Source organism: Ascaphus truei, chromosome 3, assembly GCF_040206685.1.
Source record: "Ascaphus truei isolate aAscTru1 chromosome 3, aAscTru1.hap1, whole genome shotgun sequence".
Classification (NCBI taxonomy): Eukaryota; Metazoa; Chordata; class Amphibia; order Anura; family Ascaphidae; genus Ascaphus; species Ascaphus truei.
Window position 1 is genome coordinate 397,418,782 of NC_134485.1, and position 15,002 is coordinate 397,433,783.

General features: G+C 47.0%; 1 protein-coding gene across 1 annotated transcript in view; it reads right to left on the reverse strand.

The window, feature by feature from the left end:
- Window positions 1–11,829, reverse strand: part of HEPHL1 (hephaestin like 1) — a 60,331-nt gene extending 48,502 nt beyond the window's left edge. The window contains exon 1 of the mRNA XM_075592504.1: window positions 11,590–11,829. Within this exon, the coding sequence (XP_075448619.1) occupies window positions 11,590–11,759 (170 nt within the window). The 5' untranslated portion in view covers window positions 11,760–11,829. The remainder of the gene's footprint in view (window positions 1–11,589) is intronic.
- Window positions 11,830–15,002: the final 3,173 nt, after the last annotated feature.

Below are 15,002 nucleotides of genomic sequence, written 5' to 3' on the forward strand. Positions count from 1 at the left end.
AGGTCCCCCGGGGAGGGAGGTTAGGCCACCCAGTGGAATTAGGCTATGCTTATAGAGCCGGCGACACGACGGCGTCAGGCTTACTATAAGCGCATGCGACGGCGGCAATGCATTTGTTTTGACGCGATGTCGCTGTCGCGGCGCTATAAGCGCAGCCTAAGGAGGAAGGTTAACCCTCTATGCGATATAATGGGTAGTAACGTAATTTGAGAGTTCTTGACTACCTTAGTGACCATGAAGGCCATAATGGCATAATGTATGCCTTTATGGCCACAATGTCTCTTGAAAAAGGCTCCATTGGGAAGTTGAAACGTGGAGCTAGTAAAGACACCTTTATTACACCATTTGGTATGCCTGCTTTTTTAACCCTTCTACATTGTACAGTTTAGTACGTTAGTAGAAGCACCCGCTCCAGTCTTTTGGATTATTACTGTTGTTTTGTGCCCCAACGCCTTTATTATATATATATATTTTTAAAGGCAGAAGACAGGTATATATTGCACCTGCATCATCCTTAGAATATGGCTAACGCGACCCAGCGTTACTGGCAACTAGCGCCGTGGTGTCTTATCCCGACGTTATCTGGCTACCACTGTGATAGCCATATACTAATGAGGGCCCTAACGAACCTTGTTTTTGCATATAATTAGCTTTGAGGAAACCCGCTAAGATCAGGGAAACTAATGTACGTTATCAATTTTAATAATGGACCATTAGGAGCTCTGACTTAATGGGGTCCTGCGGATCTGGGCCTCGATTGGCAAACACTTTCCCCATTCAAAACAATTACATTTCTAAATAATTTCCAATTAATTAAAGGTCTGTTTTTATCACAGTTACTTTTGTTTAAGGAAGCCAATTACATTGTTAAAGTCTTTACTAAAAATAGTTTTTTTTACTTGTTACATGGGATTGCACCTTTTAAGGGGACGTCCCTTCTAGGATAAAAGTGATCTCTAAAGAGAATGGCATGCTCAATAGCTGATTGAGAAAGTACAACAATCAGACAATTATAGTACTCCTTCAGTTGAGGAAGTCGCTTACAATGCGAGGAAACGTGTAGGGCCTTTTTCATTGGTCGCTCTAGCAGTCACGTCACTGACGTACTGCGCTTAGCCCCGCCCCCGATTGCGGACTGTACTTGGGACTTTTGCTTTCAGCTGTTTGCCGGCACTGTGAACTTACATCTGACGCCAGGTACGGATTGCCCAGCGGCGTCGCCAGAGCCCCTCGATTATCTGATCTACATCCGGACTGGACTTGACGGAGGTGATCATTGACTGGGGTTGCAGCGGTGAAGTGTTGTTATCTGATCTCCTGCATCACAGCTTAGCAGCTAGTCCCACCTGTTGTCAAGTTTTTCCACACTGCGATTTTATCACAAATTTTTGTGAATATGCATTTTTATATTTACTCCAAACTAATAAATATATTTGTGGCGATAGGGGGTTAATTAGGCCATTAATAAAGGCATTATACCTGGCTGATTAATCCTAAATCGTGTTGGGACTGAAGTGGTTAACTGTATGTGCACCACACCGATATGTTTTCCCCTACACCATCTTTATTGTCCCCATTTTGCAGCTCAATAATAGAACTGTATGTGAACTGTACCAATTGGTTTTACGACACAAGGGCGAGCTGCGAGCGCTAAACCAAGCGCTGATTGAAGAAGCGTGGCTATGCATGGGTGGCCACTTTGAAGCATAGAGATCACTTCCTAAGCCCTAGACCAGGGGTCTCCAAACCTGTTCTCAAGAGCCGCACACAGGCCAGCTTTTATGGATATCCCTGATTCAGCACAGGTGGCTCAATCAGTGCCTCAGTGCTTGACTGAGGCACTGATTGAGCCACCTGTGCTGAAACAGGGATATCCATAAAAGCTGGCCTGTGTGCGGCTCTTGAGGACAGATTTGGAGACCCCTGCCCTAGACCATGCAACCGCAAGGTTAATTGATTAAGTGGTTTGCGGTCTAGCTGAAGTGGTTTCTGTCAAAATGTATCCGTTACCTTATTAGCTTCTTAACTTGAAAAGGGGGAATGTATATTGGCGTGGGAAGTAGGTGAAACCACAAACCACATCATAGCCCGTTCAATTAAATAAGCTAACTCGTGATAGGAGTGAGCTAGCACTCTAATTTTTGGAGTGCAGCTAGGAATAAAGAAACCATACACACACACATATATAAAGTTTATAGTAGTGGCATAAGCAGAACATACTGTATTAATAAACTGTATAATACTGATGGTTTCAAATGTAAAGACGGGAGGGTTTTTTTGTCAGCACGGGAATAAATCCCTTAACATGCAAGTATGTTAATGATGAATGAACTGAGGGATTTCTCAACTCCGTACTTCAAAGGCACCCTGCAGAGTGGGTGCCTCAATGTCTATGAGAAGTCCGGAGTTGAAAAGCCTCAGCAAACCTAGGTGTTAGGATGACCGGGATATTGTAAGTGCCAGATACCGGTGTAAAGTATGGGTACTTCACACTTGGTGGCCAAACCCCAGACTCAGTGTCGCCAGGTAAGGTAGGGGGTCCCGGTATGCTAAGGAGCCTAGGTGTGAAGTTAGCGCCTGCTGCGTGCAAACCAGGACGCAACTTCTGCCCTTTCTGCAACCTACTGGCAAGCTGGGGATAGGTGGGAGAAATATTCCCAAGGGAGGGATTGGTTATGTATGTAAGGTATAGGACTCTCAACCCTATAAAAATGCCTGCTGGCCAGTCCCTAGCAGATTCCTCTGATTTAACAACGATTTGATCAATTTCCAGCATCAGCGGTTCCCGAGTATGAGGGGTTAATAATATCATAGAATCATCCCCCTCTTCTGGAATTCGTTAGAGCTAAGGGTTCCCGAACGAACCCTGTAAGGACTGAACAAACTTTTACCTTTTGGCGAAAATATATGGGTGGCAACTTGTGCCCCTAGCCAGGAACTGCTACACAGATCATTGTGCAAACCCACTTGCATGCGTGCAGGGGTGCCCAGAGACTTTGTTTCATTCCAAGGACAATTGATTTCGTTCCCCCCATCCCAGTAAGTGTTTTATTGAGTGTATATCGTGAAGATTTGTGTGTCTGTCTGAAAAGAAATTAATTACAATTTATTTTACTCAACATGTGTGCTCAGTGCAGAATCCCGGTATTAATTTGTAGATAAGTCGTGGTCTCCTATGACAATATTAAATGGTAATACACTTTCACAATTATCGCCCAGAATATAGTGCTTACACTGCAGCAAGGGATTCTGGGAAATGACATGCAAGCTTCAAATTGCCAAGCCAGTATAACCAGCCTCACACTTATGAGAACCAAAAGGTTGAAACTGCTGTCTGTGGGTAGGTTTATTGGCTATGCATCTTAATCCAGGCTGTGCTGAAAAGCTGTGCAATGCAGCAGGCATAAGCGTATAGGGCTCCATGTCAAAATGGATTTGAAGCAAAAGGTAGAGTGGAAGCACTGTATGCTGGGCGATAATGGTGAAAGGCAGGGTTGCAGACCTGTCTAAGACATGCAAATGAGAACACCGTACACTGTAATATTTCCATTTGATATATATATATATATATATATATATATATATATATATATATATATATATATATATATATACTGTATATATATCAAAAACGAATAGACTATACTGTTCTGTGGCTAACAAAATGCTTTTATTTGTGCAAATTTATTAAGCTCGGCTAACACGGTACAGATACTTCTACATACATATATACAGTAGAGGCAGCGATTATTCTAACAAAAACCAGTGGCAATTCCCCAAAAGACCCAGGTACACCCAGGTACATTCTGAATACATTTCTTTAAACTAGCCCCAGCATTTTTGCATTGATTAATGGCCTATCAGATTAACAGCGGGGGTCCCTGGCAGTCCCATTCAGACTGAATTGGACTGCCAGGGATCCCTGCTGTGTTTATCCTATGGGTCGTTAGTCAATGCAGATATGCCTTAAACATGCCTCAAACTAGCCCAGAACATACCCAGCACATACCCAGCACATACCCTGAATGTAACCCGGCTAGTTTAAGGCAAATGTTAGAATAAGCGTTGCCTCTACTGTACATATGCATGCATACATACATACATACATACATATATATAACCTGCTAGGTGGGACTGCCCCTCTAATATTTGATGAACAGCTCTCAAACATGTACAGCACAGGCATACCCCGCATTAATGTACGCAATGGGTCCAGAGCATGTATGTAAAGCGAAAATGTACTTAAAGTGAAGCACTACCTTTTCTCCACTTATCGATGCATGTACTGTACGGCAATCGTCATATACGTGCATAACTGATGTAACTAACTCATTTGTAACAGGCTCTATAGTCTCCCCGCTTGCGCACAGCTTCGGTACAGGTAGGGAGCCGGTATTGCTGTTCAGGACGTGCTGACAGGCGCATACGTGAGCTGCCGTTGGCCTATTGGGCGATATGTCCTTACTTGCGAGTGTACTTAAAGTGAGTGTCCTTAAAGCGGGGTATGCCTGTAGTTGGTTCAATTGCTACTCTTCACCGCCTCATTCAGGGTGACCTTTAGCCAAGTGTTGATTCAACTTTATGGCAAGATTGTGAAATAGCATTTTACACAATTCAGTTGACAGCAAGAATGCAGACTGCTCGTTCAGAGAAAGGTTATTTGTGTATCCTAGATAGATGTGTGTACTTTAATAATCATCTCCATTTTATTGCTTGTTAACAGTTCTTATAAAACAAATACAACTTAGAGAGGTTGGGTTTGAAACTAAACAGTGACAATATATGTGAAGAGGACACTTAGGAGGCTTTAAAGATACAATCCAAGCTGGCAATTATTTCTGCTAATTTATTGGGGGGTTTTTTAAACACAGGTTTGAAGCAGGGGGTCCCTGGAGCTGAACCCCATTAATTTCAGCTCCGGGGACCCCCTGCTTCCGGAGATATTTACCTCTGTAGTGGGGGGCCAGTAGCCGCTCTGGCTCACCAGCAGGGTTCATGTAATGGCTGAGTTTCAAAGCCCCCACACCCTGCGGGCCAATAGGAAGCCGTGATGCCAACCGGTGCGGCTTCCTAGTGGCCCAGGGGACGGGGGAGTTTTAAAGTTTGCTGAGATACCGGCACCCGCTTATCTCAGGAAGCAGGGGGTCCCGGAGCTGAAATTAATGAGGTTCAGCTCTGCAGACCCCCTGCTTCAAACCTATGTTAAAAAAACAGTAATTTAAAAAAGCATGGATTGCTCCTTTAAGAGATTCTGTACATCTACCACTCATATGTATCACAACCTGCAATTAAGTTAAGCTACAGATGTAGCACATGTTATTGACACCATTAAATCAAGATGATACGTTAGCGCTACCAAAAGCTTTAACGCAAGTGTCAATGGGGTAATTAATGCCTGCTACATCTGTAAATAGGGCACAACACAGAAGTATGAGCAACAGAGTTGTGTTGATGCACATTTGCTCCAAGTCTCAGATCCACAAAACTCTGTTAGGCTACTTCACGTGACATTAAATAAATGTCACATTAATTGTAACTCAAAGTTCATACAGTAACGTAATGTTAAGCAGTGTTGTGTCAGTAATAATCAGAGGCAAATGGTATGCGAGTGAGGCATGATCATGTCACCCCCCTACGCACTAAACTCTGGTAAGTTAAACGCAGGGAAATAGCGTTACATTATTTGTCACTATTACCACCTTCAAAGTATACAATTGCAGCCATTAGGCCTGGGCCTTGAGCGGCAAAATTTCCGCCCCCATATGCATTTGCCGTGCTCTCGGGCCTATCAGACCTAATGGAATGCACGTGCCTGTATCGGCCGCCTCCTTGCTGCCGCCCTCCTGCTCCTTTGGAATCCCAGCGTCAAATGATGCCGTGGATTTAACCTCGGGGAAAAAAAGATTAATTTGTATAGTTAGGCTGAGATTATAGTAGGCGCATAGCCTATCGCTCGGGCAATCCCTGCACTGAGGTCCGAGGCGATGGGGAGGCGTGGCGGATGCGTCACAAGGCTGATTCGCCCTCATTGGCTGAACCGCTCATGTGTCGCAGCCGTGACGCTAAAAAAAACGAATTCATTTGTAGCTTGGTCTCTGCATCACGCCCGCGCGCACTATGGCCGCCCTCATTGACTTCCACAGATTTGTCGCGTGCGCCATCGCGGCTACTATAAACGCAGCCTTAGTGAGCGAGGGCCAGAGTACAATACCCACTTAAACCAGTGCTGCCCTCTACATTGGGATGGGTGATTTAAAAGCCTGAACTAGCAAATACATTCATTATAATCCCGTCTCTGCTGGAAGGGCCATTAGCCCAATATAAAAGCCAGCACTTTATCAAGGCACCTTCAACAATGACGAGGTTAACGAAGGAACGACTGGGACATCCTGCGCCAGCTTAGGCTTTTAAGGCTTTAAACCCGATCCCAATGTAATAACTAGCGCTAGGCAAAGCTGATGCATCAGTCTGGGGCCAGCTCAATGTGGAATTGGGCAGCATTCCAGTCACAAATTCCCCAAATTACAAAATCAACATAAAGGTTTTCAGTACCGTATTAATAGTACAGAAAGCACAAGGTTAAGAAGTTCACTGTCAAACGCTATGATGTCATTCATATTGGAGGCTCAACTGCTATAAAGAGTTAGGCCTCGGTCCCGCTGCGCTCGTTGGCGCGGGCGGCAATGTCGCGAGTTCCCCACCAGCAGGGGAATCCTCGCGAGCCGGTCCCAGTCCCCACTGGCTGCACAGCTGATCACACGCTGTGGCGCGTCAGCCGCTAGGAGACACCACAGAATGGTGTTTTCTAGCTTCGACGCGTCACGTGGTGTGGCTGTGAGCCAATGGGGAGGGGAGGCTGCGGGAGGAGGGGAGGCTGCGGGAGGAGGAGAGGCTTCGGGGAGCGGGGAGGAGTGTGGAGTGAAAGCAGGTGAGTGCCTGTCTGTGTGTGTGCCTGAGTGCGTGCCTGCCTCTGTCTGTGTGTGTGTGTGTATGAGTGCGTGCGTGCCTGTCTGTGTGTGTGTGTGTATGAGTGCGTGCGTGCCTGTCTGTGTGTGTGTGTGTGCGTGAGTGCCTGCATGTGTGTGCGCGCGTGTGTGTATGAGTGCGTGAGTGCCTGCCTGTGTGTGTGTGTATGTGTGTATGTAGAGAGCCCGAGTCCGTGGAGGGAGGGGGGGGGGGGGGAAGAGTAGCGGGTCCCTCCTGCAGCCCGTGGAGGGAGGGGGGGGAGAGTAGCGGGTCCCTCCGCTCAAGCCACGCCCCCCCTCCCTGTCAAACCTCCCACCTCCCGCCCACCTCCCGGTCAAACCTCCCACCTCCCGCCCACCTCCCGCTCCGGCTCCCTACAGACCGCAGATCGCGGTCTGTGTATCTCAGCGCACCGCCTGTCAGCAGCGCGAGTGCGCTGACTCTGGGAGCGGGGCCTTAGCCTTATGCTGAGTATAACCTAACCCAGACGTTCTCAACTCCAGTGCACAGACCCCCAACAGGTCAGGTTTTCAGTATATCCCAGCTTCAGCACAGATGGCTCCTGATTGAGCCACCTGTGCTGAAGCAGGGATATCCTAAAAACCTGCCCTGTTTGGGGGACCTTGTGGACTGGAGTTGAGAACCCCTGACCTAACCATCAAAAACTTGTAATGTTTAAAAAAAAATCTACCCAACCCAAAATATATTTTTAGCATTATTTTTCTTTACTCCATTAATGCTCCACTATTGCCTTCTATCCCCGCTATCCAAGAGGAAAACATTGGCGTGCATGGAGACATCCTCCCCTTTATTGTTGCTCTAGTTTAGAAGCCAAAGAGGAAGTCACCACACACAGCAAAAATTGTGGTCCATATTTACTTAAATGGACTGAAAAGGTGTCTCCTGGTGCTGTAGACCCACTTAGTAAATATGTGTCTACATGTTTTGCAGAATTATGGTTACTTTAGGTTTATTTTCTCCAAAGGAAGGCGCTATAGGAAACTGGAAGTTAACAGATACTCAGAATAGTTACTGTATGTATTTAAAAATGCATTGCAAGAATGCATTTCTTTGGGCAATTTAAAAACAAATGTACATAGGATTGAAGCAAGGGGTCTCCAGAGGTGAACCCCACTAATTTCAGCTCCGTGGATGCCCTGCTTCCGGAGATACAGATCTCTGTATGGGGTGCCAGTAGACGGTCTTCTTGGCTCGCAGGGTTCCCTTAGATTGCAAGCTCTTGGGGGCAGGGGTTTCTTTTCCTAATGTTACTTATGTGTCTGAAGCGCTTATTCCCATTATGTGTTATATTATTCTGTCACATGTATTACTGCTGTGAAGCGCTATGTACATAGATGGTGCTATATAAATAAAGATATACGTACACATACATATATGTAATGGCGGCATTTTAAAACATCCGCGCCCTGTGGGCCAATAGACAATCGTGACGTCATCAGGTTTAAACCCCAGCTAGCACAGCCGGAGCTGCTACCGGCAGCCCATTCAGAGGTTTGTATCTCGGGAAGTAGGGGGTCCCCGGAGCTGAAATTAATGGGTTCAGCTCCAGACCCCCCGACTTCAATCCTATGTAAACCAAAAAACAAAATATGGGGGGGAAAAAATCACCCCTGGGATTGCTTCTTCAATAGTCATGTTTCTTTTCTAAACTAATTAATGGCTGCTTTATTTCTTCCCTACCAACATTACCAACATATACATGACGTGATTCCCTTGGAGCTATTATTTCGGTGCATGCATTCCAAGTGCTTGCATTCCTTGTGTTTGTCAGGCCGCCCCGATGGGAGGCTTCCAGGTCTGGCAATGATTTGGTTGGAGGTAGAGGGGCGGGAAAGAGAAAAAAACTGTTCTCAGGGATTGTAAAAGTGACATGTGAGAAATTCCAAACACTTAACACATGGAAAATCCTCTGAGCAGTGAGCCAGCAAAAACGGGTTCCTGGCAATGCCAACGAAATAAAGTGTTAACCACAAGCATATGCCGCGTAAAACAAATTATAGGGAGTTTACATGATACATTTACTCTTTATTACACAATTCGTGTTTTTGCAGATTAGTGGTACATTACTTACTTACAGTAACATGCTAATTTATGTAGCACTGCAGGTTTCCGAAAAACCACAGTAACTTAATAGTTTTTTTACGTATCATTTATGTGTGTGTGTGTGTGTGTGTGTGTGTGTGTGTGTGTGTGTGTGTGTGTGTGTGTGTGTGTGTGTGTGTGTGTGTGTGTGTGTGTGTGTGTGTGTGTGTGTGTGTGTGTGTGTGTGTGTCAGATATCACGCATGTAGCTTTCTGTTGGGACCATTTAATATGAATATCTTATTTCTGGCATACAACATTGCCAAGATAGCAGTATAAATGTATGAACAGGCAAAGCTCATTCAAGCATATTTTACTATTGTGTTTAGTATATGCATGTAACCTGTTCAGTAACTGAACACGTTGCTGGACTCTGGATTATGTAGTCATTTGGTGAATGACTATATACTGTACTGTCAATTAAATAGGATACAGTCTATTTTCTGATCTTTATTCTAGTATATGTCACACATTCCATTTACACAGTTATCTTTCTGAGACGTTTTCGCAGCACGCTGTTGTGAACCTTTGATATTTCCCCATACAGTATTTTAAACCAAGTTTTATTTCAAATGTGTCAAAAGTATATCTGCAAAACATATAACTTTCCATTGGGAGAAAGTATAACGTAACATAGAAACCATTGTAGTGTACTGTAATATTTTTTTTTTTTAAACTCTTAGTAAATTACACGGTGCAGGTAAGTTCCACTGTTGTGTGGTGTCTAAAATCTGTCCAGACCCCCAAATATGTGACATAGAGTAAGAGAATGTGGAGGGAAGTCGGTCAGCAGACAGTGGCCAATCCATATTGTCTTGCACTAAGTCTGACAGTGAACCAGGCAGGGTGCGCAAACTTTTCCGCCTGCGCCCCGTTGCCTCACCACCCCCTCCCACTTAAGTCATGTGACGTCGGCAACGCGACATCATGCGACCCCACAGTGTCATTTGATGCTGCGTTGTCATGGCGACATGTCACCAGCAACCGCCGGTTGTAACACACAGAGGCCTTGTGCGCTCCCCCGGCATTTAATTTAAATGCTTTGGGGAAGAGCGCGGGGCCTCTGTAAGCGCCATGTCCCAGCCCCCCAGTTTGCGCACCCCTGAACTAGGGGATGGAGAATCTTCTGAGTTGACATAGCACAGATTTCCTGCGTGCCATCCAACTCTGTCCCTTATTAAAAAGTGACCAAGTAAGTGCCACTCATGTACGACGGATTACCGATGTGTTGAAAGTGAAAGCGAAAACGAAAAGTCATAGCTTGTTTCTCTGTAAGAATTGTTTCCTAATTCAAGGTACATTCGAAAACTATTTCAATTAAAGTCCAAAAGCCTATCTCCAAACAGGACAACATAATAAATACTTACGGGCCTATGCACTAAAGGTTCATTAAAAAAAATAGCCGGGCCATTTAAATCGCCGTTTTTGTGAGCGTTGCTATCACGGTATTTAGAAAGCGTTGATTACCTGTGATAGCAAAATTCACAAAACGGGTGAGTTGCCGGCGATGTGATGAATGCCTCCCTGAAAAGGCCTTACCTGGCGAGTTATATCTGCTGCTGAGAGAGCTGCTCAGAGAGAGAGAGCTGCCTCTCCTGTGCAAATCTCGCCCGAAATGTACATCTTTTTAATTAAAATGTTATTACTAGTGTAGATGAGCAGGGGGTCTCTGGAGCAGAACCGTGTTGATTTCCGGTCTAGGGACCCCCTGCTACACTAGTAATAACATTTATATTAAAATAAGTAATAACCACCAAAACACAGCCCACCCCCACATAAAACCATATTTAATTTTATTATACACAGGATTGATACTATAGGCCGGCAGGGGTACCCGGGTGGTGGCCGCGGGTGTCTGGGGGTCCCCGGGTCGTGCCCGCTGGTGTCCGGGGCCCCACAGGGGTGTCCGGGGTTCTCCGTTGGTAATGGGTATTTTTTTTCTAAGTGCCATCTCGCCGCTTCTCAGCAGGTTTCCAACACCTTCACGCCAACTTTTTCTGGTGTGAGGATTTTGGGAGAAAAATCACCATTCTAGAGTGGCGATAGGCATCGATAACCTGAAAAGCGGCGAAAAGTGGCTTATCACCGCTGCCGCTGTGATTTTTTTTAGCAAATTTTTTGGGGTGATTCAGCCTTTTTTTGCCCACTTATTGCCACTTACTGAATAGCAGTAGGCATTTTGGGCGATAAGTGGCTTATGAACGCTTACTGCATAGGCCCCTAAGAACATGTTTTTTTCCTTAAGAGCTGGTACCAGGATGAAATAATGCAGAGGCAAATTTAAAATCAGGGCTCAACAATTAGTCACTATTAAGAGTTTATAAAATAAAATCAGCATTTGTTCAAAAATATAATTCTATTAGGTTATATCACAATGCAGAAAGTGATCAAAACAAAGTAAATGCAGAATACGTTGTATAATGGGCTGAGCCCAATACATACAGTAGAATATAATACACTGCCCTGTTTAACACATTCTTACCAACGAAGCTGACAGATGGAGCAGAAGCTGTTCACTTACTTGTCCTGTGATATGTTTTGTTCTGTAATAAGATTTTTCCCTGATGGTGCATAATCCCAGTTCTCCTCCACAATGCCAATATAATAGGTTCTTGTGTGTGATTCCACATGTTGAAATAAAGGCCATAGAAGCTGAAGAGCAAGAATGCTCCCATAGTAAACAGAAGGCATTTGTATTACAGGCAGCAGCCAGCAAGCATGGGAAAAGGATTCCAGCTTTGCAGGCTCAGAGAGCAAAGCTCTAAATAAAGAATGAACAAAGGCGAACTCCTCCCATTCAGAGTTTGGGGCTGGACACTGGGTGAATTGTGCAAGCAGAAGACAGCAGTGCTAGTGAAGGGGTTGCTGTAGTGACGGGACCAGTGCCATTTCCCTAAAAAAAAAAAAAAACGTTTAACTGTGAAATATTTGTTCATCTGGCTAAAAGGACACAGTGTTTATGTTTACTGTCTAACAGCATGATGCATACTGAAGGGTCCCAAACTGTCTGAGCTGTCTGCAACTTATTGCTTGGCTTTCAAATGCATTGACACCTCTGACGGTGAAAGGGATAGGATTCAAAATAATAATTGTGCACGCGTGTAACGCTGCTTCCCCCACCCTAGGGGAGATTTGGTGGCTACTTGGTGTATAGTGGAGCGCTTTACCTGTTGGCTTGCAGGAGAGCTGAGGTTCTGCCGATGGTATTGGGGAAACAGGACAGGCTTTTGGAGGTCAATGCATAGTTCTTTCTTTTGGGTGCCAGCGGCTCCATCTTCAGCAGGCTCCAGTAGTGCTGGAGGCAGTCCCAGCAGAGGAACGATCATATACTCCCCCCTGATGGACTGCAGGCCAGGAGTGTAGTAAAGCAGGAACATCTTTATTCAGTCACAGCATACAGCATGAAGGGTTATACCTGATGCATACTTATGGTCTTGGGTCCCAGACCTCCGGATGGTCCCTTGGTCAGATCTGAGAATTTAGGCCTTTGCTTATTCACATCCCCCTTATGGGACTGATCCTATAGTTAGGGTGACCAGATTTTCAAAATGAAAAACCGGGACACATAAAAAAATTATTTATAAAACAAATGACATCACATGACTCACCCTGTTGCCATGACAACGAGACACTGACATCAGGCGGTGACATGTTGCCATGACAATGTGGCATCACGTGATGCCTCGGCGCCATAATGCGTCCCGTTGTCATGTCAACATGATGCTGCGTGACGTCACGGAGCGGCTCGTTGTTATGGCAATGAGCATTACGTGATGTCGCGCAGCCATGTTATCGGAATTTGGAGGGGAGGATACAGCCAAAGGCAAGATAAATATATAATAAATAGATCTAAAAAAAAATGTTATCTCCACACAGAGCCACTGACCCACACACCCACTGACCCACACAGACACACAGAGCCACTGACCCACAGAGTCACTGACCTACATACAGAGAGCCACTGACCCACACACCCACACACAGAACCACTGACCCACACACACTGAGCCACTGACCCACACACCCACACACACAGAGCCACTGACCCACACACCCACTGACCCACACACCCACACACACAGAGCCACTGACCCACACACACAGAGCCACTGACCCAAACACCCACACACACAGAGCCACTGACCCACACACACAGAGCCACTGACCCACACACCCAAAGAGCCACTGACCTACACACAGAGCCACTGACCCACAGCCACTGACCCACACACCCACTGACCCACACACCCACACACACACAGAGCCACTGACCCACACACCCACTGACCCACACACACAGAGCCACTGACCCACACACACAGAGCCACTGACCCACACACAGAGCCACTGACCCACACACCCACACACACAGAGCCACTGACCCACACACCCAAACAGAGCCACTGACCCACACACCCACAGAGCCACTGACCTACACACCGATCCACTGACCCACAGAGCCACTGACCTACACACCGATCCACTGACCCACAGAGCCACTGACCTACACACCGAGCCACTGACCCACAGAGCCACTGACCTACACACCGAGCTACTGACGCACAGAGCCACTGACCCACACACCGAGCCACTGACGCACAGAGCCACTGACCCACAGAGCCACACACAGAGCCACTGACCCACACACCCACACACAGAGCCACTGACCCACACACACACACACAAAGAGCCACTGACCCACACACAAACACACACACACACACACGCACACACAGAGCCACTGACCCCCACACACACACAGAGCCACTGACCCCCACACACACAGAGCCACTGACCCCCCCCCACACATACACACACACACACACACACACACAGAGCCACTGACCCCCACACACACACACACAGAGCGACTGACCCCAACACACACAGAGCCACTGACCCACACACACACACACACACACACACAGAGCCACTGACCCACACACACACACACACACACACACACACACACACACGCGCACACACAGAGCCACTGACCCCCACACACACACAGAGCCACTGACCCCCACACACACAGAGCCACTGACCCCCCCCCCCCACACACACCCACACACAGAGCCACTGACCCCCACACACACACACACAGAGCCACTGACCCCCACACACACAGAGCCACTGACCCCCACACACACACACACACACACACACACAGAGCCACTGACCCACACACACACACACACAGAGCCACTAACCCACACACAGACAGAGCCACTGACCCACACAGAGCCACTGACCCACACACACACACACACACACAGAGCCACTGACCCACACAGAGCCACTGACCCACACAGAGCCACTGACCCACACACACACAGAGCCACTGACCCACAGACACACAGAGCCAGTGACCCACAGACACACAGAGCCACTGACCCACACACACAGAGCCACTGACCCACACACACACAGCCCCTGACACACACACACACAGAGCTACTGACCCACACCGAGCCCCTGACACACCCACCCACAACGCCACTGACCCACACCCACAGAGCTACTGACACACAGAGCCACTGACCCATACACACACCCAGAACCACTAACCCACACACTCACATACAGAGCCACTGAACCACACACAGAGCCACTGACCCACACACCCACACACCCAGAGCCAGTGGCCCACACACCGCCAGCCACTGACCCAGACCCACAGAGCCACTGACCCACACCCACAGAGCCACTGACCCACACGCACATTGCTAGTGACACGCACAGAGATACTGACACGCACAAAGACGCTGACACAGAGCCACACAAACACAGAGCCACACATGTATTTATCTCCCCTGTGTCTCACTCGCTCTCCTCCCCTCCCGCCTCGCATGTATTTATCTCCCCTCCGTCTCACTCACTCTCCCCCCCTCCCGCCTCGCATGTATTTATCTCTCCCCTCCGTCTCACTCA